This window comes from Sander lucioperca, chromosome 1 (assembly GCF_008315115.2).
Source record: "Sander lucioperca isolate FBNREF2018 chromosome 1, SLUC_FBN_1.2, whole genome shotgun sequence".
Taxonomy (NCBI): Eukaryota; Metazoa; Chordata; class Actinopteri; order Perciformes; family Percidae; genus Sander; species Sander lucioperca.
In genome coordinates this window covers 1,838,512-1,855,908 of record NC_050173.1, presented here as the reverse complement: position 1 = coordinate 1,855,908, position 17,397 = coordinate 1,838,512, and the positions used below count along the sequence as shown (strand labels likewise).

Below are 17,397 nucleotides of genomic sequence, written 5' to 3'. Positions count from 1 at the left end.
TGGACATTGCTGCTACCAACAGCTACTTGCTTCACAAGGACTTTTGTGCAGAGAAGCAGCAACAGCCCATGACCCCCAGGGCTTTTCTGGAGGAGCTGACAGCCCAGCTCTGTGGTGTCACAGTTGATGTCCCCCCCACGCTGCTGGGAACGCTGCTGCTTGAGTCCTCACTAAGACCAAGAAAGTGGATCACATCACTCCAGTACTGAAGTCTCTACACTGGCTTCCAGTGCCTCAAATAATTGATTTCAAAATACTTTTGCTGGTTTATAAATCGCTAAACGGTTTAGGGCCAAAATACATTTCCGATCTGCTAGTACACTATGAACCACCCAGACCTCTCAGGTCGTCTGGGACAGGTCTGCTTGTTGTCCCCAGAGTCAGAACTAAACAGGGGGAAGCAGCATTTAGTTTTTATGCTCCACATATCTGGAACAAACTCCCAGAAAACTGCAGGTCTGCTGCAACTCTCAGTTCTTTTAAATCAAGGCTGAAGACCTATCTATTTGATGTTGCCTTTCTTTAAATAACTTCATTTGTTATACTGAAGTTGCATTGTTGACACTGTATGACAATCTATATAAGCATATAAAGAGAAATTCCTATTTTATCTGCTTTTATATATTTAACTGTTTTAATTGCTCTTCAATGTTTCATTTCTTATACTGCACTGTAACTTTTATTCTTGTATTTTATCTGTTTTAAATTTTTTAATCTGTTTTCATGTAAAGCACTTTGAATTGCCCTGTTGCTGAAATGTGCTATACAAATAAAGCTGCCTTGCCTTGCCTTGCCCACTCAAAAACAGACTGACCATGTACCTGTGCCAACGTCTGAGCAAACAGAAACCAGCAAGAGGGCCTCATATGGTAGAAGACCATGTGTGAACTGTAGGCAGACAAGGCAGGTCAAACAGGCCACCCCCTGGAAATGCAAAGCATGTGATGTGGCCCTCTGTGTTATTGCAGACAGGTACTGTTTTGAGGCTTGGCATCAATAAATGTCATGAGGCTTGGCTTATTTATTCTTGGCTTTATTCTTTTGTGTGTGATTTCAATAAATATCTGAGTGATTAAATTTCCGTTTTATGTTTTCATTTGTCTTTATGGTCCCATAACTTATTTTACATTCAAGTGACATCAATGCAACACACATATTCTGACAGCCCAATGTTTCCTGAAAAAAAGGTGTTTGTAGATTGACTGTGCACAACAGGGTTGATGTTTTACAAGCTTTTTTAGAAAATAAAACCAGACGGACAATGAATTGTAAAAATGACCTTAGGTCTCATAGGGTTAAACACTTCTTGAACAGATTGCGTAAACAAAATAGCTATTACAACCCCCCCAGCAGGGGTCACTAATTTTTCATTTTTATGTAGCGCTTCTGCAAAAAGCAGTATGAATGCAGTATGGGCCACCTACTATACATGTAATATTATTTAATATTAAATAGTTTTACTGTGAAACAATGTATTTCTATGTATTTCTTTTTACAAAATGTTACATTCAAGATGGCTATTGTGTATTTTGTTACAGGCAAGTATCAGTTGAAAAGAAAAGGGCATCAGCGAAAGACAGGCTGGCAAAGCATAGAGAGAAAATATACAGTAATCCAGTGTTACTTGAGGAGTACAGAAGAAAGCAGAGAGAGAGGTCAAGGGACAGGGTGATAATAGGGAAAAAATATAATTTGGATTCATTGATTTGACCAACACTTGCACTCCCACTCCCACACAGACACACGCGCACAGAAACACAAGTACACACACAGACATGCATGCATGTGCGTACATGCATGCGCACACACACACACACACACACACACACACACACACACACACACACACACACACACACACACCATTCCTAAATTGTGTGCAATTATGATCATAGTCCAAAGTTTGTATCTATCAGTGCTTACTGCATTTCACCTTTCATTCATTTTTCCATTTCCAGGTATCGGAAACGTAAGGAAAATGGTCAAATTAAGACTACTCAGGACCTCACAAGTAGACAGCATGAGAGAAAAAAAATAAAATGGAGAAAAAATTCAGCAAACTATTACAGAAAAAAAAAGCAAGAGCAAGCACTTCTCGATCTAACCCCAGCATCTTCATTAAGTGAGGCAGAAAATTCCTTTGCAAATGAAGAAAATAACAGACAGGAACTGGACACAAATAATGAAAATCTGAATAGAACACCAGCAGAAGAAAGTTTAGACCTGACAGGGCCAATGGAGGCATCCACCCCCCAGAGAGCACGGCCATTCATTACAAAAAGAGAGCGGGCATCAAAGACTGTGGCCAAATTAAGAGCAAAGCTAAGGTATGCTGAAGAGAAACTTGGGGCAAAGACAACACAACTGCTGACACTAAACAGAAAAATTAGAAGGCTGGCGGCTAATAGACCAAAAAGTGCAATGCCAAGGCTACCAGCACATATTTCACAGAGGGTCAGGATCAGAGAGGCTAAAAAGGGACTGCCGATCAATAGCAAGCGGAAACAACTTGGCAAGGTTGTCAACATGTTCCTACATCGGGATGATGTCTCAACTGTCATAAATGGCAAGGCTGAAGAGATTCGTCGCAAGGGACAAATTTATAGAAAAAGAGCACTCACAGACACCTTGGCAAAACTCCATCGACGCTTCCTTGCTGAACATCCTGAGCAAACCGTGTCCAAAGCTCAGTTCTTTAGATTGAGGCCATTTTGGATTATTAGGCCTAAAGTTAAAGACAGAGAGACGTGTGCATGTAAAATGCACGAGAACATTGACCTTAAAATAAAAAGAATGCAACAACTGGGAATCATTGAAACATCAAGCCCAGAGGAGCTTGTGCAGTCCAGTGTGTGTGACACTGGCAACACGTCCTGCATGTATGGCAGATGTCAAAAATGCATTGAAAAGACCTGTCCCACATCCTTAGATCCTCTCACTCAGGGGAACACTGTCATCTGGCAAGAGTGGATCACAAGGTCTGTCACTGTAACAAAGACACTCAAGGATGGATCTACAGAGGAAAGGCAGACAAAGAAAACAGTCCTCGAAAAGCGTACCTCATCCTCTGAGCAGTTGCTGGCCCTAACAACAGAACATATGCCAAAGAAATCAAGGACACCCGTTTTGAAACTGGGAATGATCAGGTAACCCTCCAACCTGGCAACCTGGGCTCATCTTGACCCAGTGCTGAGATACATACAAGGAAAGTATCCTGAAGCCCACAACCTACATTTCATTTAAGATGGCCCAACTTCCCAGTATAGAAACAAAACATCTTTCTATCTAGCCTCCACTGTGCCCTTTATGCATGGATTTCAATGGGTGACCTGGAACTATACTGAGGCATCACATGGCAAAGGTGCACCAGATGGAGTAGGTGGGGCCTTGAAGAATCTTGCGGACAGAATTGTTTCTTATGTGACCAGTATTCCTGATACAGAGTCTCTGTATGAGCAGCTGAAGAACACTTTCTTCATACATTAAACCAAGTTCTGACAGAGGTTATTGTACCAGAGCTTAATTTAGAGGAGATATAGAGATCACGCATAGAAAAACTACCTTTGCCACCCTAACAGCTGACATCAACACAACCAGGAGTCATAAACACATGGGAGGTGTCATGCTTTTGTGGAAAAAATTGCCAGTGCTTTTCTGCAAATTGCCACATGTTCTCTGAGGGAAGAGATGAGGACCCTGACAGAACCGAGGCCCCCATAGAGGTTGGACAGTGGGTCCTGGTTGAATACGATGGTGACTTGTTCCCTGGTACAGTCACACAGGTGAATTTTATTTCAAGATTTCTGTTAATATGTGAATATTTCTCCAGTTACATTATAGTACATGCTCTCCAGCCAAAATGTGTAGAGACTATAAAAATGTTTCTTAAAACAGATTGCTGAAGGGCAGTATGAAGTCGACAGCATGACTTGTGCAGGGGAGAACCGCTTCTATGTGCCGAGCATCAGATTTCAAGGAGAAAGGGTCTGGTACTATCGTCAGGACATACGGGACATAATCCCAGAACCACTTCCTGTCACCTCCTCTGCTAGACATTTCTGCATTTTACCTGACATATGGGCAAAACACAAAAAATGCTCATGAATGAGTTACAGTTGGGGGAAAACGTGATTGGTACAAGGCAGTCGTTCCAGTTGTTTGTTTTAGTTGTTTGACCAACTCATAAATTGAGTTGCTGCTATTCAAGTTCTTCACATGAAATTATTCTCAGAAAAAGGTTGTGTGGTTGAATGTCAGGACCAAAGTTTTTTTAGCTAAACTAAAATCATTTTACAAAAGCACATTATGCTGTTACATTTAAATGTTTCTCAGGACCACATGATGTTATGTTACACTGAAAAAGTTCTCATGAACACATGATTGTATGTTATACTAGAATGATAATATGTATACTAATGGTTGTATATTTGTTAGTGCTACAGTGTAGGCTACATGACATGATTATTTATGAGTATAAGATTGTAACTTGTATACACAACACTTAACACAAGTTAAGACACAAGGCATGGTACTGTGATAATTACCATAAATGAGAAAATGAAACACTGTTTATGAAATAAATATTCTTTTAAAAATTGTATGTGTTTTAAATATGTAAAATAGGGTTAGGCATCAAACCCCTTTGTCAACAGTGAATGTATTGAGCTAAATCACATTTCTGAAACATTGATCCTCATTACCGAAATGACATTTTCATTACCGCAACATGTATCTTTTTTACAAAATTAAGTAATAATTAGATAATCATATTTTGTTTTAAAATGTATATACATATTATACAACACTACTTATTTAAGGTCTGCTACATAACAAATGTGTATGTTATCTTTTAGTAAAACAATTAAATAAAAGAAATTTTAAATCATCACGTATGTTTCGGTAATGAGAGAAAATGATGAAATTACAAAAAATAATAAATATGAAAAACTAAAATCTCCCCAGAGTTTTACATAGCTTTGAGCATGAGTAATAAGAGTCTACTTTAACATTAGCCAAAAATACACATTTTTAACCATATATTTAAGGTAATGTGATGTTGCAGTAATGATCATTTTTATGGACTTCATCTAAAAATGTAAATAATTATATAGAAAATATTTTTTTAAATCTTCTGAAAATAATGGTTATAGTAAGTTCAGACCTTAATCTTATATGTGAAAAAAAGAAAATTGGCTTCAAGGGCATTTTACAAATTCTGATGCTGGACACCTTCTAAATCTGGATTTCGTTAGAATCTTTGTCCTGTGTTTGTCTTTCTGGAGCAACATTGAGATTTTCTTTGAAAGATCCTGCAACCAGCTGCCCACTTTGCAACTTATATTTGTACTTTGGGGTTACAGATTTATAAGCTAAGGGGAAAATAAGTTAAGGACACACACACACAATCATGACATACGGTATGATATCGTATGAAAACTTTACGCCGACTGCTAGCCGTTCACATGACAACTGGTCACATGACCCATGACGTTAACCCTTTAGCTAAGAAAAGGTCACCGTGAGCCGGGTTCAGGGCACCGTGAGGTTACGGTCGTTTCAGCAGCAGTTACAGTTGAGTTTAGCTGACAAAAGGAGACTGTGAGCCAAGTAAAGGGCATCATGAGGGTTACAGTTGAGTTTGGCCGATAGAAGGTGACTGTCCTCCGGCAACGATAGTTAAGTTTAGGCACCAAAACGACTAGTTAAGATTAGAAAAAATATGAAAGCCCTGTGTTTTAGGATCCATTCATCCATCAATTGCTCATCTCCTTCAGAAAGAAACATCCCTAAATCAAATCCCAGGTGCCTCGAAATGACTCCAATTCATCAAATGTGAAGTCAAAATTTCTGTCAAAGGTCTGTTGTACTTCCACTTATCCTGGCTTGTTAAAGGTCCCATGACATGGTGCTCTTTGGATGCTTTTATATAGACCTTAGTGGTCCCCTAATACTGTATCTGAAGTCTCTTTCCTGAAATTCAGCCTTGGTGCAGAATTACAGCCACTAGAGCCAGTCCCACAATGAGCTTTCCTTAGGATGTGCCATTTCTGTGTCTGCAGCTATTGAGGAGGAGAGAGGGGGGGGGGCAAGGTGGAGTGTGGCCTGACAACTGCCACTTTGCTCGTTTGAAAGCCATGATGTCTCTCTCTCATGGGTGGACCAAATTCTCTGGGTGGGCAAAGCAGAGAAAGGGGAGGTAACCTTTCTCCTTATGAGGTCATAAGGAGCAAGATTCCAGACCGGCCCATCTGAGCTTTAATTTTCTCAAAGGCAGAGCAGGATACCCAGTTCTTGGTTTACACCTATCACCATTTCTAGCTACTGGGGGACCATAGGCAAACTGGGGGAAACACATATTTGTTGTGGTTTTGGATGTTTCTGTTGCCTGTTTTCTTAATTCTGTCTGTTTCCCATTTTGTATATTCTGTATATTTCTGTTCACTGTGGTGTAGACTTATCCTGTTTTGTGTATACTTCTGTTCCTTGTTGTTTGTATTATGTTCTGTTTCCTGTTTTATTTTGATAGTCTATTTTTCTGTCTTGTCATGTCTAGTTTTGCTTCCTGTGTTTTCCCGCCTGTGTGATTGTCTAATGTGCTCCACCTGTTCCCCAGCTCTGGTGTCACCTGTCCTGTGTTTGCTCGTTACCTAGTTTTGTCTCTTGTCAGATCATTTTGCGTCCGTTTGTGTTTCCTCAGCGTGTCTAAGCCTGGTGCCTTTGATTCTTCCCTGCATTGTTTTGTAAGTTTTTGCTGTGAGTTTTTCCAGCCTCTGTGCTGCCGTTTTTTGTTCAATCAATAAATCCTCAAGCTCAACCCTTCTCCTGCCTGCCTGCCTCTCCCTGCATTTGGGTCCTTTAATCCCTGGAAACCATCACAATATTAATGTTAAAAAACCTCATACATTTTCATGCCATGGGACATTTAAGTCATTTCTGATATGAAAGGTTTCATTCAGCAGATGGAGAAAGTTGTCATACTTTTTCTAGCCGAACTAACTGGTGATGGATCTTATTTGTTTAAACAGCGATGCTTCACCAACCAGTGCCTCCCACGAAGACACAAATGAAACATACAGAGAAAGGAAGAGAAGGAATAAAGACAGAAGAAGCCAAAGGAGAATGTGAAGGGAGTAGGAGAGTAAAAAGTAAAACTTCATCCCTCCCTCTCTGAAGTTCAGTGCTGCTCTGTGAATTTATAATCTGCCTCAGGAGGTAGGGAGAAAACTCAAACGGCAGAGATCAGATGAAAGTGACAGCGACTGTAAAGAGAAACGACAATGTAGTTGAACAGCAGGTTCAGAGACAGTGATGAGGAACAGAGGCAGAATGAAGGGGAGAGAAAAAGTTAGATCAAAGGTGTGTAGTAGTAAGGATATATGCTTAATTTGTGTACAGGATCATGACTCCCTTTCTCACTTACACACATCATTTCTAAAATTATTTTCTGAACAGTCTTTGGGCCGTGTCTGTTCTCATATGTTGTCCCTGCTGTCTAGTGCACAGTCACTCTGACCATTATTCTCTCAAATAAACTAAACTATCAGAAGATTTGCTCCTTGTTGCTTCTGATATTCACAGGGCTTTAAATTAACTTTTTTGATCACCAGCCAACAAGGCTAGTCGATTTTTAAAGTTACCAGCTAATCGGATTCTCTGCTAGCCACATGTTTGGTTTTTGTTTTTCCTAACTAACTTTACTTTAATTTCAGCTCCTATGGTTTGTTTTGCGTAGTTCTGTTCGTCTTCTCCGTTTCGGTATAGCTCGTAATCGATTCCACACATGCTAGGCACGTAGCCAACAGTTGTATGAGACGTCACAACATAAGGTTTTTGTTGTTATGCTTCATACGTCACGACCAGTGTGCTAAATACCCGTCAATATTCGGAGGGGTCCCCATCTCCCAATTGTTGCGCAAGACCCATCTAAATTTTCTCAATATGCAGTAGGCCTATAACTAGGGCTGTCAATCGATTAAAAAATGTAATCTAATTACATACTCTGTGATTAATTAATAGAAATTAATCGCATACATAATTAACAGTGCCTGAACCGATACTTTTTAAGAAAGTAAAAAAAAAAAAAAAAAAGGGTACAACAGTTGGTTACATTAAAGAACGGCTTGTTTATTGCTAAGGCCATATGGTCAAAATTAAATGATTTAATAATAATGAATAACAATAACTTATTTCACTAGTAAATTGCTGTTGAACAACAAAAACAACCACCAGATGGGAAAAGGACATTTACAATAACTTAAAATGCACCACGAGGCTGTAGTTTACCAATTTCATTGAAATCTGTGTTTTTCCAATGGAAGCTGCAGATTGTTACATACCGGTGTTGAATCCTTTACAGTAAAACACAGTCAAACTTTACACCGTTTAGCGTTAGCTGTCAGCATTTTAACCGTTTTTAATCCAGCTACTAGCTAGCGGTAGGCTAACGTTAGGTGCTGTCGAGTATAGTGTTAATTAGCGTCACGTGCAGCGGTGTTTGTGTTGCCTGTATTGTCTGTTCAGAGCATCAGAGAGAAGCGCAGACATCAGTGGCACCAGATTTCAGTAGCCAGGGTTGGCAGGAAGAAGATTTTCAAGTAAATGTTCCAATTAATGATCCAGGCAGCACATTCTCGTCTCCCTCCTTCATTTTACAGTTGAATGGTGGCTAGAACGGCTCCGGGTCAAACGTCGGTATGGAATGGATTAATCTGCGTTATTTTTTTTAACGCGTTATTTTTTTCTCAGATTAATTAATCAAAATTAACGCGTTATTTTGACAGCTCAACCTATAACATTACAATATTTCATGGGTGCAAGCCAAGACAATCAGTCTATAGCCTACATGACAACACACACACGCACACACTTAACAATTTTTGATAATCCGATATGCTATAGTATTCGTAAAGCAACACTGACATAGGAGGTTACATTGGCTAAAGTTGTTTGGATGCACGTTGTTTTATAACAAGGAGAGGCAAAGTTGTGCATTACAACGCAGACATGACAATAATTGGCACCAATCTGGCGCACTTGAAAGAGCAATTAACTGAAGAAATGCCAGGTATAGCCTTGGAGACTGGCACGCAATCAGTGCACTTGCAAATGAGAGCCTGCAGTATGACCGATCGTGTGACATTATTTAACCATCCATCTACAGCAAATACGATCAGACATCATTGAACACATACACAAAGCACATTCGCCTAACCGTGCAAACAGGCCATCTCTCAAATTGGATGCTGACAGACAGCCTACAACAAGCCAAACATCATCACGGCAGGTGATCTCTCTCTCTCTCTCTCTCTCTCTCTCTCTCTCTCTCTCTCTCTCTCTCTCTCTCTCTCTCTCTCTCTCTGTGTCTCTCACACTCACACACATACATACACGCACGCACGCAATCACTCCAACTTCTCCAACTCCAAGGCTAGACTGCTTCACTAAGACCACAAGCAACCACAAGGCCTATATAACCATGCAGTATGCCGAAGCCGGAAAGGACACACGCACAGTCGCACACACTCACCTTATGCCCAACAATCAGTTTTATCATCACAATTCAGTCACTGCAAAGATTGAAAAAATAGCCTCTTACCTTAAGATAGTTAAGTTGTCTTTCTCTTTCATCTGGGGTATTTCCACTGACCTTGTGTGGGCCTGGCTGTCCTTGTGTTTGTATATCTTCTTTCGTAGCCTCTTTGATAGAATGGGTGATAGGGGGGTGATAGAATGATTTATATAGGGTATTTTACACTGTTCCTTAAGGTCTCCTAATAGGGTATGTAACATTGGTTGGGCTGAAAATTGCCCGAATACTATTTTATTAGGCCCTTAACTACCCTGTGAATATGGCTCTATTTAGAACAAGAACTTTTCTTCCAAATATGGTATGCTCATGAATATTTAGATGAGCTGCGTGCTGATTGGTTTGAGCGAACCCCATAGAAACACAGTGGAGACGGGACAGCAGGTCTCATATTTCAGACACTGCAAAGTTATATGTTGTTTGTCGGGCTATTTCGTTATTAAATTCACTTCTGAGACTTTTTTAAGCGAGAAATCAACTATATAAAGCTCAAATATGGGCCATTTTATGAAAATTGATGGCTAATTGCAAATTTGTTAAGACTGTGTGGAGCTCCTAGCTAAAGTCCGACAAGTCTGACGAGAAAGCGGCAGCCGGAACCTCCATACCCAGTGAAAGTCACCGTTTCTCGGGCTCAGGGCTTAACTAGAGTAGCTATATTTATATTTTGAATTTCGTCACTTCACTTATACAAGATGTACCCCAAGGTCTTATGAAGCTAACTATGGTGTCCGATTTCAATTTAATGCATTTTTGTGACCATTAGGGATTTCGTTAGCTGCTACTGTCCCTTCATTCCTATGGGTAAAGATCGCGGCTAGCTGCAGGCCCTGGAGCTCCATCAGGGCCTCGGCATTTTGTAGTCCAGTAACCCAGTAACCGGTGACTTTGCGCAGGTATGGAGCGCCGCTGGCTTCCCTTCATGACGGAGATCCAGCTAGCTCACAGCGAGTCTATGAAGTGGACACGCCGGGCGGCGAGGCAGCACAGGGCCGCTATCACGTAGCCTGCTGAGCTCCTGCTGAACTGCGACACACAGTCGGACAAATTTTGCAATTAGCCATCAATTTTCGTAAAACGGCCCATATTTGACCTCTACATAGTTGATTTCTCGCATAAAAAAGTCTCAGAAGTGAATTTAGTAATTAAATAGCGTACCTCTGGAGATCTGCATGACCTAGCTAGATTCAGAAGACTAAGCTGACCTTAGGACGTGACAAAGACTTGATTGATTGATTGATGGTTTTGGGATCCTGACGTCAGGATCCAGCTTTGTTGAGATTCGCCCGTTTTCAGCGGCAGTTTCAAAATGTGAGATTTGCAGAGGAAAGGGGTATCAATGGGATTTTGAGCTTCTATGTATGTTATTTACTCACCGAACTTTACTATAACAAGGTAAAATCGGTTTTGCATTCTATCACCCCTTTAAGTCTTTGCAGTGAAGTCCCAAGTCCAGACAGGCAAATCCCAAATCATACACTTTTATATTTTGAGTCATTAACATGTCATATTGAAAACTTCAAATGTAGAAAACATATCAATACATAATAATAAATAAATTGAATTTGCACAAATCATGAATGTCTTTTTTTTTTTTTTTTTAAATAAGTTTTGCCTCGTGCTACTAACCTTACTTCAGATTTTCACAATGAAAAAAGACTAAATGAAATTGCCTCTACTTCTCTAATTTTCGACCCACATGTTTCACATATTGCAATCTATTCTTCATGCTTCTCTCCAACATATGCTATCTGGTCTGCAGTCTGTCAGATTGGCTAAAGTGGATCTGGGAAATTATGCATTCATGAAGTATCTGGGAATAAATAGCATTAGTTGATTCACAAAATGATTTTTTTATTTGTACAAATAAAAAACAAGAGTCCACAGTCTCATTTCTATTTATGTACTTATTCTATTTTTAATAGAAACAATGTTTACCATCAAAGTGGCTAAATGTACATAACATGCAAGGTATACAGCCAATAGATAGTGTTATAGAAAAAAAATCAAATATCACAATGTTTGTGACCAAATACATCAATGTCGATTTTGCAGCAATATTGTAGGGTTGACAATTGGTGCTTTCATAAATAATAACACAATGAGAGTTTTGATAAATAATCAACAGTAATGTGGATACAATGACTAAGTGGGCAAATGCAAATAATGCAGCCTTTAAAAACAAGGAAAAGACTAAACTTGTCATATCACGATAAACATATCCAAAATTTAAGACAATATCTAGTCTCGTATATCTAATGTATGTTGATATAACATTGATATATTTCCCAGCCCTAACAGCCATGTTTCATAAATGACACTACTTTCCCGACATTTAAGTGGTGATGTGTTATCTAACCAAACTACACAATAAACATAAAAAATAGCAAAACTGACCCAAACATTTGGCCACTACTATTAATGCAGTACATTGCAAATAAAAAGCTTTTAATTTATCTGCAACTTTTGCCACATAGGTAATTCCATGACAATGGTTCAAGTGGCTGACAGTTAAGAGCTGTCTAAATGCATCCAAAGCCAGGGGAATTCTTAATTCCAAAGCTCATTTTTGCCTTAAAGGTGTAGTTTTCCAGGAGTGGCAACATTAAAGTATTGGCACATGTATTTGCCATAGGGAGCGTTGAACTGGCCAGGAAGTGAAGGCTCGGCTGAGGTTCCATACCAGCAGGAGGTATGCATGGCACTAATGTGGCAAACATAAAGACCTCCTCCAGGGTTACTTCACTTTGACTTTCTAAAAGTAGAAAACAATTAGAATGAACAACATCCACAACAACTCTGGAACTGTTCATTATAATTTATGTGGATAAAATAACACAATTAAAAGAAAATTCACCAACCTTCACAATCAAGAAGGTAGTCTGCCCAGAAAGATAGTGTTTTTTTTCCTCCTGTACCCTCTTGTTGCTTCCACGCAGACTTAGCTCTGGTCGGAAGATATTTTCAATGTCCGTAGCACATAACTTTTTATCTGACAGGCAGAGAACAGGCGTCAGGACTTAAGGATGCTGCTGCAACACTGTTAACACCTGCAAGCTGGAAAGCCCATCCTTGAATCTGAAATACAATAACAGGTTACCAGAAAATTGGAATGTACACTATGTAGCAGCAAGACAGCAACACTATGTTTTACCCCGAACAATTATTTTTTTGAAACAGTAACTAAAAAAAACATACCTTTCGATTGCACTGTGGTTTCTGTCAGTGATGTACCACCTGAGGTACTCCTTTACGATCGACTGCTTTTCCTCCACTGACCTTACATGTTTGAAGGACCCTGCTGTCTGCAACATGGTGCTGTTCTGTACCAGGGTCCCCAATGAGGATGCATTGTGTATCTAAAAAAATATATGATGACCTTAACTCATTTGAAATTGAAAAAGTAATTATATAATGGTCATATCAGACAATTACATTGAAATAAGTGGACAAAACTGCACCCTTCACTAACCAACAACCTTTGCTAGAATTTTACACCCTCATACCTTTTGTAACACTTTCCCTATTTCCTCATCTGTAATGTCTCCTATAGATGAGTTGAAACCCTCTCCCCTGAGATGTGGCTGACCAGATCCTTTGAGAGGAAATTTGGACCAGGTCCTCCATGTACTATGGATACAGCAATCATCTTTCCTGCCAAACTATATTCATCCTCTCTGATTGCTGCTCATGAAAATACATAGTAATCATGTTAAATCAGTTTTAATATTAAACAAGCATTGCATGGTTGAATGACGTAGTTCCTTTAAAACACTCCACCAAAACAGTACCTGTTGAGTTGTAGACAAGGTAGCGGCTCTCTGCAGGTCCATCAAATATGGGTCGTTTGTTCAGGCTTTTCATCAGGAGTGAGTCTCTTTTTGGGCCACCTGTATCAATACCTTCCTCAAACATACCTGCATCATCAGAAAACTTTACTAGGAGGTCCTTCTTTTCAGATAATGTTCCTCTTTTGAATCCTCTGAAATCTGCTGACGGCGTGGCGATCAATCTGGAGTGCCAGGTTTGCAATCACTTCTGAAATAGATTGCTTTTCTACCCTACCAACAAATAGATGATGATGAATGTAATGATACTTGGTGGAAGACACATTTAACCAGAAAAAAACAACAGTTGTAGTAAGGGTGACTTGATTTCTTATGCTGCATCCTCTGAAATATCTGGAGTGACAGCATCACTGTCTCCTGAGTCCTCTGAATCCTCTGCTATAATGGGTGCATACAGTTCTGTGTATTTGCTGAAAAATTAAGAAACACATTTACATTGTTCATGTCTCTAAATGAATCAATCAATCTACAAATTTAGAGAGGAGAGCACCATACCTATAAAATGTAGTTTCCATTGCACTTCCTGACGTTCCTGGGCAGTCTTCTGCTTCGGAAAGTAAGATCTGCATAACAAACGAGTTATTGGACTGGTGAGTAGAAGGGCTTAAAGATAAAGTTAGGGGTATCAGATGTCCTATTTATAAAGAAAGGCACTACTCTAACAATTATCATTTTGGGTCTCTAAGTCAGTGTCACATATTACTTTATGTACTGTAGTTAACCACAGAATATTTAAAGACAAAGCTACAAACAAACACATATACACATACATCTCGGCCACTGTAATAAAAAAAACACTCTAAGGGAACTAAATAGTAGTTTCTAGTTTTTAGTATCTCTACACATATAGGAGCCACATATTACCATAGTTTCTGGATCAAGGTGTGGAGTTTCTTCAACACCAATACTGGTACTGGTCAAGATTGGTTTAAATAGCTGAAAGTAAAAAACAAATCACAGTTGCACTTCAGATTTGATGGAAATAACCTGAAATATAAGCAATATGAGTATCTCTCATGTGATGAGCATCCTGACCCACACTGTTAAAGGTCATACCATCTTTGACCTGCACGTGAGTCATGAAAGCAGGTACAACATGGCAAATGTTACACTTATTACTGTATCAGCTGAATTGAATTCAGCAGCACTTCTGCTTGTAAGGATCACCTCTGAATCAGACGAGTCTGAGTTGAATTGCTCAGCTGTGAAATACAAGATTAGACAAGAAGATTTGAATGTATCTGAACAATGAGCCAATTTACTTATACTAATCAATTTAAGAGAGCTGTTTTTCTTTGGTTATTGATATCAGAATTACTTACAATTAGTAAGGAAATCTTCCACCGTACAAAAGTACAATGTGAGGCGTTGCCAAGCCTTCCCAACTGCATCCTTGTAGAGTTTCAGAGAGAAGGCTGTTTCTGTCCCAGGAATATTAATTACTTTTGTACCATCAGGGTAGAGCAGAAGGTAGGGACCAGCCTCTACATTTCGGTTAAAATCTTTCATTTTCTGTACAGCTGCTTTGCGCAATTGCTCTGCAGCCGACCCTGGTTGCACTACAAGGGGTAGTACCATTCCTCTGACAGGTTTCAGCACTCCATCCTTTATGCACATAATACCAACTGAAATCTACAGAGAAACATAGAAGTAGGTTCATTGACACATAGCAAATACATGACAGAATGGACTACCAGCAAAACAGAAGTTACCTTCACACAGCTTTCAGTGGTTCTTTTTTCTTTCTGAAACATGATTGTCTCTCTCTTTTAAACTTCGAAAATTCAGGAATGTAGCCAGTGCACTATTTCCTGTACTTCCAGTTCCTATTTCAAACAGAATCCAATCAAATAATATCATTAGGACAGTGCATAGATCACTGCTAATCTTGTTGTTCACACTAGAGCTGCAAAGAGTAATCGATTAGTTGTCAACTATTAACAATCAACTATTTTGATAATTGACTAATCAGTTTGAGTCTTTTTTTCATAAAAAAGTAAAACTTCTCTGATGTCAGCTTGTTGAATGTAAATATGTTCTAGTTTATTCTCTCCTCTGGGTCAGGAAACTGAATATCTTTGAGTTGTGGACAAAACAAGACATTTGAGAACGTTCTCTTTGGCTTTGGGAAACACTGATCCACATTTTAGAAACCAAACTACTAATCCATTCATCCAGACAATAATTCACACATTAATCGATAATGAAAAAATGCGTTAGTTGCAGCCTTTGTTCACTCATAGAGTATAGAAGATGGATAATCTAAGACTAATTAAAAATGATGTAATCTTTGAATTGTTACCTTCACTTGTGCCAGGCTTAGCAGCATCATGCAGAAATGTGATGTTCTTGCCACATGAACTGCAGAATGCTGTTTCAGCATGTAGGTCGAATCCACAAAAAGGACAATACATACTGTAGTAATCTGTAATAAAACGAATAGTGTTATTAGGTGAGCATTAGGAATGTAAACATTAAATAAATAAACCATTTACTAAACATTAACATTATATTTGTTTAAGTGCTATGCTTTATGTACCACATAAGCAAGTACAGAACCTTGAACAATGTTAACCTTCCTAGTGAAGTGAGTTCACACACACACACACACACACACACACACACACACATACAGGATGGATATATTAACAAGTAATGCTAGTTAATGTGTCTCTAAAAAAGCTGTAGTGTTAAGTTGTGTTCACACAGACTTAAGCACCACATAGATATGGTTAACAAGTTACAAGCATGTAACAGTGGAATATAATATTTGTGCGATTTAAACAGCTTCACTAAACGTGACAATCTATAGACTTTAAACGTAGCACTCGCACGTTAAAAGACTGGGTGCCATTTAGCTAACGTTAGTTAAATGCTAGCTGTAGCTTCGTAGTCTAAATGGTCGATATACGGTTAACAAGTTACAATAATATAATATTTGTGTGATTTAGCTAAACAGCTTCACTAAACATGACAAACTATAGACTTTAAACGTAGCACTCGCGTGTTAAAAGATGCTACGAAGCTACAGCTATCTAATGTTAGCTAGCTAGCTAACGCTAGCTGTATCCTAAATGGCAGAGTACATACATGTGAAAATACAAATATATTGAACAACATTGCTTATTTGTGACAATCACATAGCGACAGTAATCATAATTAGCAAGGAATCATGTTTCAACATAGAAAACAAGAATTGAACTTTCCTCCTGCTCATCCGCCGGCTCCGTTAGTCAACAACACGCTCACTTCCGTTGTCACTCACACTTCCGTTGTCGCTTACTTCCGTTGTTGCTTATGTATTTGTGTTGTGGCTTTTGCGTTTGTGTTGTCGCTTATGTATTTTGTTGTGGCTTTTGCGTTTGTGTGGTAGCTTTTGCATTTGTGTTGTAGCTTTTGTGTTAGTGTCTCGGCCACCGTACAGGACCCTACACTGGACAGATCGTCAAACAAGCTGTACTCCTTGACTAAATCAGCCAAAACTCTGCATGCTTTTGCTCACTGATCCATGGAGGCACACGTCTCCCACGGCCAAATCATTCTCTTTTTTTTCTCATGTGTACCACACCTACACCCGTATAGACTTCTTTCTTCTAGACGACAGGCTGCTCTCCAAGATTAAATCCAGCGACTACCACAGTATCGTAATATCAGATCACGCAGCAACCTCCCTTGATCTCTACCTTCGTGCCCACTCTAACCCCTTCAAGCAGTGGAGGTTTAACTTCTCTCTACTAGCGGAGGATCACTATAAGCAATTCCTACACTCTCAAATCACTCTATTTTTTGAGCCGGGGGATAAAGCTGGGAAGCTTCTGGCTCATCAGGCCAGAGCCAAGGCAACCTCACGGTTAATTCCTGCCAACGGTAAAATTATTTGCACAAAACGCACAAGCACTTTGGTCATGTACTGTTTTCTATTCCTTTTTATACATGTTTTATTACCTGTTTTTATATGTTTTA

At 39.2% G+C, this 17,397-nt stretch overlaps 1 protein-coding gene across 1 annotated transcript; it reads right to left on the bottom strand.

The window, feature by feature from the left end:
* Positions 1 to 13,573: 13,573 nt before the first annotated feature.
* LOC116042217 lies at positions 13,574 to 15,872 on the bottom strand. The gene is made up of 6 exons (XM_036001448.1): positions 15,737 to 15,872; positions 14,757 to 15,066; positions 14,551 to 14,636; positions 14,299 to 14,370; positions 13,930 to 13,997; positions 13,574 to 13,844 (listed from the first exon to the last, which is right to left on the bottom strand). The coding sequence occupies exons 1-6, from the start codon at positions 15,815 to 15,817 to the stop codon at positions 13,745 to 13,747; spliced, it is 717 nt and encodes a 238-aa protein (XP_035857341.1). The 5' UTR covers positions 15,818 to 15,872; the 3' UTR covers positions 13,574 to 13,744.
* Between the last annotated feature and the right edge of the window lie 1,525 nt (positions 15,873 to 17,397).